This window comes from Eucalyptus grandis, chromosome 7 (assembly GCF_016545825.1).
Source record: "Eucalyptus grandis isolate ANBG69807.140 chromosome 7, ASM1654582v1, whole genome shotgun sequence".
Lineage (NCBI taxonomy): Eukaryota > Viridiplantae > Streptophyta > Magnoliopsida > Myrtales > Myrtaceae > Eucalyptus > Eucalyptus grandis.
In genome coordinates, this window is record NC_052618.1 from 55,219,789 (window position 1) to 55,231,190 (window position 11,402).

Consider the following 11,402-nt stretch of genomic DNA (forward strand, 5'->3'; position numbering starts at 1 on the left):
AAATCGTTTTTAAATATTTTTGAATCGTTTATTTTTTATGAAATAGATAGAGCCTATGGAGAAAAGGTAAAGCAAAGCACCAGCATGAGCTTTTAGCAAATTCTCCATGGAACATGCAACGACGCCCGTTGACACAAAGCCAAAAAAAGAAATTCAAGACATGTCCGACAAGATTCAATTGTAGAAAACCCAATAAAACCAGGACTCGGCCGTATCATCAAGGAAAACAAGAAGCATCGAGGAGAAATTGAAATTCCCGGTACTCACAGAATAAATCCTGAAGAAACCACCTCGAACCTGAAATTCGCCATCCCCACGCCGTCGCTCAGCCTCGCGTTTGTCGTTGCTAGGTGCGACCCAGTCACCAAGCCCCGACTGCAGTTGCCTTCCTCTCTCTCACTCTATGCGACGGGGTGTTCTGTCAAAGATGATGGGCTGCACTTGCTTTCCCGACCATATCGGTGCTCTCGAGAGAGAGAAAAGGGGAGTGAGAAAGGGACAACGAAGAAGAAAGCACACACGAAGATGAAGAGGAAGAGAGGAGGAGGTGGTCAAAACCTGTAAAGATTTAGGATGTGTTTGGTTCAACTTTGAGAATGTCTTTGAAAAACACAAAACCCGATCGGAAAAAAACTACCCGAGTTTCTTTACTTATTACCCAACCCGAACTTGAAAATTTCGAGTTAGGTCGGATAATATTGAGGTACGACGCTCCCGCCTAGCTACTTGAAAGTAGGGGTGAGCGGTGGTCTAGGGTCGACCACTGGGTGACCGACTGACCGGCCCAACCTGCCGGTCCTGGTCCGGTTCCCAGGGACCTGGTCGGTCCAACCTGACCAACCCTATATATTATATTATATTATATTATATTATATTATATTATATTATATTATATTATTTATAATTATTTTATATATTTAAACCTAAGTAAAATGTCTGTTATATTATATTATATTGAAATGTTCTATCAATAGCACTAATAGTAATTTCAATTTAAAACTTTTGTTGAGTATTAATTAAGTGTCGTTTGTTTTGTTTTCAAGTGTTTAGAAGTTCAAGTGAATTAACAAGATGTGAAGTTATATATTCATGGTTTATATTAAGTATTTTGAACTTTTCAGCTGCACTTTGCTTTTCAATTTGTGTCAAATGGTAGAAGTTTTTGAAGAGTAGAATAATACTGCAGTTGCTACGATGATTTGCTAGTCAAGTGGTATGAAGCTCATTTTTTGGTTGAATGGACTCTACATGATCAAATGCAGGAAAACGCTTTTGCATATGGTGTTATGAATATTAAAGATAGATGATTACAAGAACATTCCATCTTGTCCCATATTTCGATGAGCGGTTAGCAAGTACAAAATTTCCATTATTGTGTCATTTTAAATTTGTTAAATATGTATTGGTATTTATAGTTTAGTTGCACAATGCTGCATTGTCGATGGATGTGTAATTTGAATTTGTAGGTTTGCTTTTTTAGGGAGTATAAAAAATAAGACGAAAAAAATTATCGATCGGTCCCGGGTTGACCCCAGAACCGGACCGAACCCATTGGGTCAGTCCGGTCCTTGGTCCTAGGCTCAATAGGGTCGGTCCTCGGTCCTAAAAATTGAGGACCGACACTGCACGGGTTGGTCTTAGGGTTAGGGGGTGGCCCGGACCAACCCGGACCATGCTCACCCTTACTTGAAAGTCAATCCCACCACTGAAGTCAAAAAGTCCTTCAAAGTCCTGTTAAGGATGCTTATACCTGCCCGCGAGTCCCAAACATTCTATGCCCTCACATCCTAAGATCCATTACCATTTCTAGAAGACGTAGTTGTTAATGCATCAATTGTAGCTATGCAGACTCTAAGGGCGCATGTAGTCATTTTATTTTTTGTTTTTCTATTTTTCTATTTCGAAATAAATTTTTAACATAATTTATTTTTTCAATTTTGAAATAAATTTTTAGTCGAGAAATAAATTTGGAACAGAAATAAGAAGTAAAATATTTTTACTTTTATATTTTTGGAACAAAAATAAAAAAATAAAAACTCTTATCATTGCTAATCCTTGCTATTGGCCACCACCCACTTGCCGGTAATCTCATATGGATAAATTTTGTATCGTTATCAAATGAATTTATATTTTGGAAACAAAAATTTTGCATCATTATCAAACACGTATTTTTGCTCATAAGCTCATCTGGATAGTAGAAATAGAAAAATCTATATTTAGTCGGAAATTGATTTTTGAAACAAAATAGTTATAATTTGCGCTCTTAGACTCCTCTTTGCCTTTGCACTCACTACTATTCCATCAATTTCCTCCTCGCTTGCTGTCTTTAAGAAAGTTTGATTTGGCCTTTTCAAATGGAAAAAAAGTTGGTTTTTCGTCCTTGTTATTAATCGCAAACCAGTCTCCTTTAACAGTTCTGATTAATTGATATATTTCCGTCGACATCAGCCTCAAGGCAACGCTAACTTACTAACGGTCAATCATGGCGAAATGGATTAGAAAATCCAAGTTGATAAATAAGTACTAAGACCCTTTTTATTTACAGTAAAATTGATATCTTCAACTCTTTCACGAGACACCCCATGGAGGGAGTGTCATCCATAGAACTTGAACGGTACTGGTAAAACAATCCATCTATAGTCATACCGAGACTGATCTAGGAAAGTAACGTATGCCAACGGGAAGGGGGGGGAGCAGGGATCAAGTGAAAAGCACTGTGAAGATGTCTGTGATGTCCAGGACCCCGAAGAGGGCTTTGATGATGAGCAGAATAGCCACTTCTGCCACTTTCCGAATCTGTGGCGACGGTATTTCCACGTGGATGACTATTCTTCGCTGAGTCCCTCCATTTTCTGAGGCTTCATCCTGCTGCCCATTCTGCATGATCCTATTCTTCACACACCCGACATGGTAACAGTAGTTCCCGCAGGTACTATTGTAAGCCCATCCCTTGGCCTTGCCGTTGCACATGGAGCAATTGCCTGCGATCCTTTTCTTGAGCTCCAGCGTTATCTTCGATTCACCGGGATCTTCGATCTTTGGAGGGAGTAACGTGCAGAGTGGGTGGAAGACACGGTTGTTTAGGTGCGGGTAAAGGCGCCCGCGCCACACTCTGTACCTGAGCCCCCGGACTTGGTCGCCGCATGCGACGCAGTCCCGTACTTTGTTTGGTGCTCCCTCCTCGAAATTATAACGCCCAATCGGGTAGGGACGGTGGTTGCCGTGGAAAGGTGCATTATGCCTTAAAATTTCGCCACAGTGCTTGTGATAATGGAAACTGCAGCTGTTGTCGGTGCACAAGTAATAGGGCCCGTATCCGGGTTGTTGGCACCCATTACACTGATACGTGCTGCCCCTTGTTGTCCGCTCTTGAAGAGAAAATGGGTGGGGGTGGCTGCCAATGAGTACCCGTATATTCGTGCTCTTACCCTCCTTTTTTCCGTGGGAATCCTTTTTCTCGCTTAAAGAAAGACAGTTCTTGAAGCAAGACAACATTCTCGTGCTGATGAAAAGTGGTGATGTAGCGGGTTGTTTCGGGCTTTGATTCGTTCTTGTTAAAGGAAGGGGATTTGAGCTTGAAATTGTGGGAACGCCTTATTTCTGTCAAATTCCAAACTCCTGCGCATCGACCAAATCATGAACTGTGCAACGCAGAGGTAATTGCAGGTTTGATGCGATGATAAGAAAAAGGGCCAAACCTAGAAGGAAAGCTTGCTGCAGGGGGACTCACACTAGGCCAGATAGCTTCTTCTCCGCTCGTTCCCTCCTTATAAATCCTGCAATATCCTCGCATACACGAGAAACCATTTTCATTGTGGTGATGAAAACATTTGCTATAAATACCCTGATCACCACATTTGCTTGCATTTTCTTGGAAATTTCGTCGAGGTAAACCTACGTGAGAAACCCTACTTCTGCAAGTAGTTTTATTAGAATCATTCTTCTGACGTGTTATACACATTGGACAAGAAGCTGGAAAGTCCACAATGGACTTTAATTAAGAATAACTATTACGTGGTGAGAGAGCATTTACCATTTCATACATGCCTAACTACAATGGTAATCATAATTTCCCTGAATGACCAATTAGTAATCATTTTTTAAATGTAGTAATTTACCTCAAAGCATCATAAAAGCTGACTTTCCTAGAGTCCACAACTTTCTAAAATATCATAAACAATCTGAGATCATCGTAATTTACATGTTAATCATCTTATCCTGCCCTACCAAAGAGTGATGCATACCAAACCGAAACAGCCAGAAGTACTTTCCAAACCAGTTGCTACCATATATTCACATGTTGCTACTTATAATAACCCCATAAAAAAACCAAAAGGAAGGGTCTTCTTCCCCGCTTCCTAGATCCATTTACTGTTCCCAACTAATGAATCGGGACCGCCAGACCCTCTCGGCATGTGAACCTAGCTCTAACACCAAAAAAACCCTAACTCGCAACCTCCCCGTCTCAATTTCCTCCTTAACTTCACTCTATCATTCTCTGCACATATTTATTACACCTTCTATCAACATCAACACTTCCTATGAGAATACCGCTGCGCATCGCACACAACTGCCATTGTCACCTCCGCATTTTCTTTTGTTTTTTTAACCATTACACGACTGCTTTTGACCTGACGATGGACTTAACAACCCGTTGGCTTACTCTTGCCGAATGGACAGGGCTATTTAATTAGAAGTTTGGCCCAGTGGATTGATTGGAGACGTATGCATGTCCTTTTAACGATGAGCAGACCTAGGTGATTATGTTAGGTCTGACCTTCGACCACGGACCAGGCCCCACTTAATTTTCAACCTCTCTCTGTTCGCCACCATGAGGTGTTCTTTAGATTTCCACCACCATGTCGCCTTTGCCTTTTCCACCATCGTCGCTTCCCTGTCTAGTTTTCAACACCCCATCACTCACTTAACCTCGTTGGTATCGAGCTTTAGATTGAGCCTGATTTGAGGTTCTCTCGGTCCCGCAGATTGAGCCTCTGTCGGAGCCTTAGAATTGAGGCTCCTCCATATTGGCTTCTCATTGATGGAAGAGGGAGAGGGAGGGAAGGAGGCGGGGGATGAAGGAGCAATGTTGGTAGCCAAAGTGGGACACGGCTGTGGCCGATGGATGGATGATAGCCAATGAGGTCAACCGCGGCAGCCAGCAACGGGTCTGCAGCTCTTAAGCACAGAAGACAAAGACGAGTACTTAGATGGCATCAAATTAGGGTTTTTTGTGGCAATTTTCGAAAAAAAGCAAATGATGGCTACACTTGGCATCCATCCAGCGCTAGCAGTGTGAATATTGGAGATAGTTGATGGGTCTATGAAGCCGGAATCGAGCCAAATCCCTAAAAAATTCCAATGGAAACCCTAAAAACGCAATCCACCGTTCACCGCGTCTTCCCATTGTCGGGTTCATCAAACGGGAATGATGGTTGGCTCCAGTTTTGTGCCCGTGGCAGAGGTAGTTGATGGGGGAGAGGAGAGGAGAGGGAGGGCAATGACGGGCTAGGGCTAACTCGAACTCAAAACGAACCCAGTCAAATTATGTACAGTGCAACGTAGAGATAATTGCGGTTAGATGAGATGATAAGGGAAAAGGGCCAAACCTAGCAGGGAAGTTTGTTGGGGGTGGACTCGGGACTGCGCTGGATAGTTTCTTCTCCTTTCGTTCCTTCCTTATGAATCCTGCAATATCCTCATATACAAGAAATCATAATCATTTTGGGGATGAAACTCAGATGCAGATAACATACAAAGCAAGACTGATTGCCGGATGGGGGTTGAAGGATATGCTATATATATAGCATGATCACTGCAATATTCGTGCATTGTTTTGGAAATTTCCCGGAGGTTGTGTCCGTAGTTGCTCAGGTTCATTAACACTAATTAATAAACATGCATATATCCTCCTTGTGCAAGTAGATTCTATCAGAATCATTCATTCTTATGAAGTACACAACGGACTCGAATAGGAGGCATCATCACGTCACACACTCTCTCTTACGTCACTCATTCTCTTTCAGACAATTCTTTAGAATTATTCCTTGCACACTTTAAAATGTTATTATAATTCTCTATCAAATATGTTAGAGAGGATCACAATGATGACCTAACATAATTTATACCAAATTCGTAGCGGGACAGCTTCCCTTTCAATATGGCGTGCCGGCTCTATTTTAATTCTTCAAGACCCGGTATTAAAAGGAGTACATGTATACAATCCACAAAATTAGCCAATGTACAATAGAGATAGTTCGTCACATTGGCGAAAAGTACAAATAAATTCTGCCTTGTACTTGATCAAGTCATACTCAACCACTGGATCATTTCCTTTGTCAAGTCGATGCAAGCAAAAAACGTCGAACAAGGTAGGAACACAAACCCCTCTCTCTCTCTCTCCGAGTCAATAAAAATGCCATTTGGAAAGTGCGAAATGCGTACTATATTTATAAATCGACCAAACCAATTTAATGCACATCGGCAATATAATGATAAACCTACTTGGATTTCATAATTTTCAACTAATTATTTATGGGACATGTACAATTTCATTTACTAGAATTAGGGATAGAATAGAATATGATTAAGTCTTTGCAATTCTGATAGGGATTCGGTGATTAGTTAAAAAGGTCAAACCTGGAAGGGAAGTTTTCTGCAGGTAGACTCAGATTACGCTGGATAGCTTTCTTCTCCTCTCGCTCCCTCCTTCTCGATCCTGCAATATCCTGGCGACGAAACGTTCCGCTACAAATATGCCCCGACCACCGCATTCGCTTGCCTTCTTGGGGAACTTCCTGGAGGTTGTGTCCGTCGCTAACACCAATTAATGAACCCTAGCTGTGCAGGTAGACTCTGTCAAAGTCGTTCTTTTGGCACATTAATACTTGCCACCAGACCAAGAACCTTGAATGTACAAAGTGGACTTTTAAACGGGAAGCGTGAGAGCGTGAAGGGAGAGAATTTGCGACTTTTTTTCCTCACATTTTACGTTTTAGAGTTCAAATGTAACAATATAAGGACATACGAAGGTCCAAAAACCCATATGCTCTTACTAAACTTCAAAGAGGTCATTTTCTTCTGCTTGGACTCGAAAGTCACCAGCATCTCTCTCTCCTAGAAACAAATATTTTTGCCATCTATCTATTTTATTAAGTACCTCCTGGGCAGGAGGTTAAACTACCCCGGGATGGGCTCCGTTATCAAGCCAAGTCTAAAGGGAGATCCCTGGTCGACCTCTCGCGACTTTAAAACAGATCCAGGGTATTGGGTTCTACCCACCAAGAAAAATATGAGGTAGACGAAAGGGTGAAAGGTGGGATCTTTCGAGTCCAAGCAGAAGAAAATGACTTCTTTTAAGTTTAGTAAGAGCATATGGGTTCTTGGACCTTTGTATGTCCTTATATTGTTACATCTGAACTCTAAAACGTAAAATGTGAGGAAAAAAGTCGCAAATTCTCTCCCTTCACTCTCTCACGCTTCCCGTTTAAAAGTCCACTTTGTACATTCAAGGTTCTTGGTCTGGTGGCAAGTATTAATGTGCCAAAAGAACGACTTTGACAGAGTCTACCTGCACAGCTAGGGTTCATTAATTGGTGTTAGCGACGGACACAACCTCCAGGAAGTTCCCCAAGAAGGCAAGCGAATGCGATGGTCGGGTTATATCTCTAGAAACAAATATTTTTGCCATCTATCTATTTTATTAAGTCCCAAAATGTGTTCGTCTCGCTTTTTGACCGTTCTAGTGTTACATTTGCTACTTACTAAACTCGTCTTATCATAGATCAAAAAAAAAAAAAAAAATCATCTTATCAAGTAGTCACTTCATGCATTAGTCAGCCATCATGCAAACCATGCAAACCATGCAAACCACAAAAGCGGTAACTCATCTATCAAAAAAGAACCGAGGTCTTTTGTTCATAAAAGAAATGATTAATGCCACAAAAACTCTCAAACGTACACTTAGCCACAAACTAATTTTCGTATCAGAAAAAATCTCAAACTGGTAATGCCCATACCACATTTATTAATATTTAGAGTAAGAGAGAAAATAACGACAAAGTTTTATAATGGCTCAACCTTAATTAGGGTTGAATGATATGTATTTATAGGAGTGGTTAATTACAGAAATGTTATCGATAGGAATGTAATTACAGAAATACCCTATAATACATATAAGATATACATTAATAACATTTACCCTAATTTTTTTTGCGTCACAAAAAATCTGAAGCCGGACGGCCACACCTTTTTTAACCCAAACTAATATTCATATCATAGAAAATCCCAAACGTAAAAATAAGTTTGAGGTTAATGTGGCACAAATATATCAGCTTTGGGATTTTTTGAGACGCAAAAATTAATTTGGGATAAAGGTGGAAGGGGTATATCAATTTTGAATTTGTTGTGACGCAAAAATTAGTTTTAGATAATTGCGCACTAAATTTGACATTCTTGGAGGTCTAAGATAAGAGCATTATCATTGATCGATTCGCAAATGAGGGTAGCACATTTGAAAAAAATATAAAGCGGGCCTTTAATGAAATTGGTCCTCCAACGATCCTAGTGGTTTTGATGTAAATACTATATTTTGAGGAAAATCATATTCATCAACTTATTTTGAAGTATATGTTATTAGATTATACTCTAACCTAATAATGATTATATACACTACAAGTACAAAGTCGAGACGATATTTCATGTACATATAATGAAAAAACAAAACAGAACTGAAAGCCCACGAATCCCCTAATAACATGCAATTTGTTTAGAGCGTGGGTAAATCCTGATGATAAAAAAAACGGGACAAGTCCTATTTAAGACCTCTGTGTTCCCGAAATTTTGTTGTAATTTACTTGATATCATCGCAAGGTTGGTCATATTTTATATGTAGTAAGTTAACTCCATGGTCGTAATTCATCTATAGTTGCGTTTTCTAACCTATAATTAGCGATTTACCTTTAACCTGAAAATGGTAGCCCTTAATAATTAACCAATAACATAGTAAAGTACCACAAATTTTTTGTGAGTGACGGTATCTAAACTGAATAGTAATTAGTAAGTGTAATTTTCCTATGAGCCCTTGGGAACGACATATTAGTGATCACTATTCAAATGCGGTAATTTTCGTATGAGCCATTGGGAATGACATATTAGTAATCATTATTCGAATGCGGTAATTTACCTTAAAGCATCGTAAGGCCAAATTTCCTGAAGTGCGTAACTTCCATAAAATATTGTGAGCAACTTGACTTCATTTTAGATCATTTTCTCTATAGTAGTAACTTATCTTAGAGATCATAATATTTCTTATATGGTTAGTAAATTTAACGGCCTTGCTGTGAGTATTTCGTAATTTCTAGAAATCAATAGTGACATCAACAATTTTCTTTACAGCCAGTGATCGCTCTTAAATGTGCGTATCTTATTATCTAGGAACGTATTCTCTCTTAATCTAACGGCTAGGATTGAGTGGGATGGATCCCGTATTTTCCTATACGTGAATGTAGAATTTCCTTATGTCGAGATTGAATTATGCTGGACCACTCAATTCGCGTCCTTGCCGTGTTGATGTTACCCGTCAGACACCGTGGGAAGACGGGCCGTCATGGTGTCTCAGTCTTAGGGAAGATTCTCTTTGGAAAGTTCATGGCCGCTTGTACTATCTTCACAAATACTCGATTGTCTGCGACCGATTCTAGTTCTTGCTCGAACGCGTCCATAGTTTGTAAGAGAACGCATTTAATTGACTAGAATGAATAATGATAAAAAAAAATTATATTATGATGCAGCTAATAAAATCATGATGATAAGTATGTTTTAGATAAGGAGAAAATGTTTACTTATTCACGATCCTTCAGTTTTATTTCATGTGCACTTTGAAATGTTATTACAATTCTAGGTAAAAATATCTTACATGAAAAATGAATTAGTTGGGAAAACATTCTTTTGTCTCTCTTAATCTAACGGATCAAATTGAGTGGGATGGATCCCATATTTTCCCGTACATGCCTATAAAATTTCCTTATGTCGAGATTGAATTATGCTGGACCACTCAATTCACGTCCTTGTCGTGTCAATGTCACCCATCAAACACGGTGGGAAGATGGGCCATCACGGTGTCTCAGTCTAACTTAAGGAAGATTCCCTTTGGAAATTTCATGGTCACTTGTACTATCAAAGACTCGGTTGTTTGCGACCAATTCCAATTCTTGCTCGAACGCGTCCATAGTTTGTAGGAGAACGCATTTAATTAACTAGAACGAATGATGATAAAAAGTTTGCATTATGATACGGCTAATAAAATAATGATAACAAGTATGTTTCAAATAAGGAGAAGATATTTACCTATTGACGATCCTTCAGATTTATTTCATGTGCACTTTGAAATGTTATTACAATTCTATGTAAAAATATCTTACATGAAAAATGAATTAGTTGGGGAAAACATTCTCTTTTCTCGCACTCATGTTAACCTTTTTTATCTTTCTTTCTTTTTTAAATATTTTTTTTTCATTTTTAAAAAAAGTCAAATTCTTAAAATAGAAAAGAAGGAGTTAATTACTCTTTTTTAATGATTTCATTTTTGTGGAAAACAAAAAGAAATAAGTATGATAAAAAGAAACCGAGTCTTAAGGTATAAAAAAAATCGAATATTCCATCACACTATTTTCTAGTTTGTTCTTTTTTCGACAGTACCCTTAAATAATAAAATTTTTCATCCCCTCTCTCTAAGGAGAAGTTGGATCTTTCTTTGGATTAAAAACGAAACGGGACGCATATATTAAAAGTTCCGTGTTCAATTTTAATGAGATAGATTGTTTAAAATTCAAACTAGGAATTGAAGTTTCACAAACTCGGAACCAGAAAAGTATCTCATTTTCTTTTAATCTAAAAAAAAAGGAGTCAAAGTCTTTGATCAAAGTTATTATGTTAAATTCATTTTGTCTCGTAGAAGAAATGAATTCCATTTGCGTATGTGTTTTGTCTTGGCTAATCGCTGGCCACGACAACTGCTGCAACCTGCCATAGGCAAGCCTCAAGCTCACTAGCCTCAGGTGAGGTCCAAGTGAGCTCAAGGCTCACCACTCGCTTGATCGGCGATGAGCTCAAGCCCTAGCTTGGTACTCACCCGATTGATGGAGAAGTAAGGCTCCGAGCTCGCTAATTTGGCACCCTGCTCACCAAGCTCGCTGATCTAGCAAGCGGCGAGCTCGAGGCCCTTGCAAGCCCACTCACTTGGCTCGCTGATGTCAGCGAGCCCAAGCTCATTGCTCACTAAATCGACAAGCCAAGCGAGTAGCATGCTCAAGCGTTGCCAAATTGGCCAGCGCGACCCTCTAGCAAGCTCGAGCTTGATTACTGATGTCCGGCGAGCGAGCTCAAGCTCGACTTTGACTAGT

At 39.6% G+C, this 11,402-nt stretch overlaps 1 protein-coding gene across 1 annotated transcript; it reads right to left on the bottom strand.

Moving 5' to 3' along the window:
* Window positions 1-2,495: 2,495 nt before the first annotated feature.
* LOC120296396 lies at window positions 2,496-6,931 on the bottom strand. Its single transcript, XM_039318327.1, has 4 exons — window positions 6,640-6,931; window positions 5,610-5,688; window positions 3,699-3,776; window positions 2,496-3,618 (listed from the first exon to the last, which is right to left on the bottom strand). The coding sequence occupies exon 4, from the start codon at window positions 3,493-3,495 to the stop codon at window positions 2,701-2,703; it is 795 nt and encodes a 264-aa protein (XP_039174261.1). The 5' UTR covers window positions 3,496-3,618; window positions 3,699-3,776; window positions 5,610-5,688; window positions 6,640-6,931; the 3' UTR covers window positions 2,496-2,700.
* Window positions 6,932-11,402: the final 4,471 nt, after the last annotated feature.

Excerpts from the sequence above, each read along its gene's own strand:
- LOC120296396 (XM_039318327.1), bottom strand. The coding sequence starts at position 3,495 with ATGTTGTCTTGCTTCAAGAACTGTCTTTCTTTAAGCGAGAAAAAGGAT.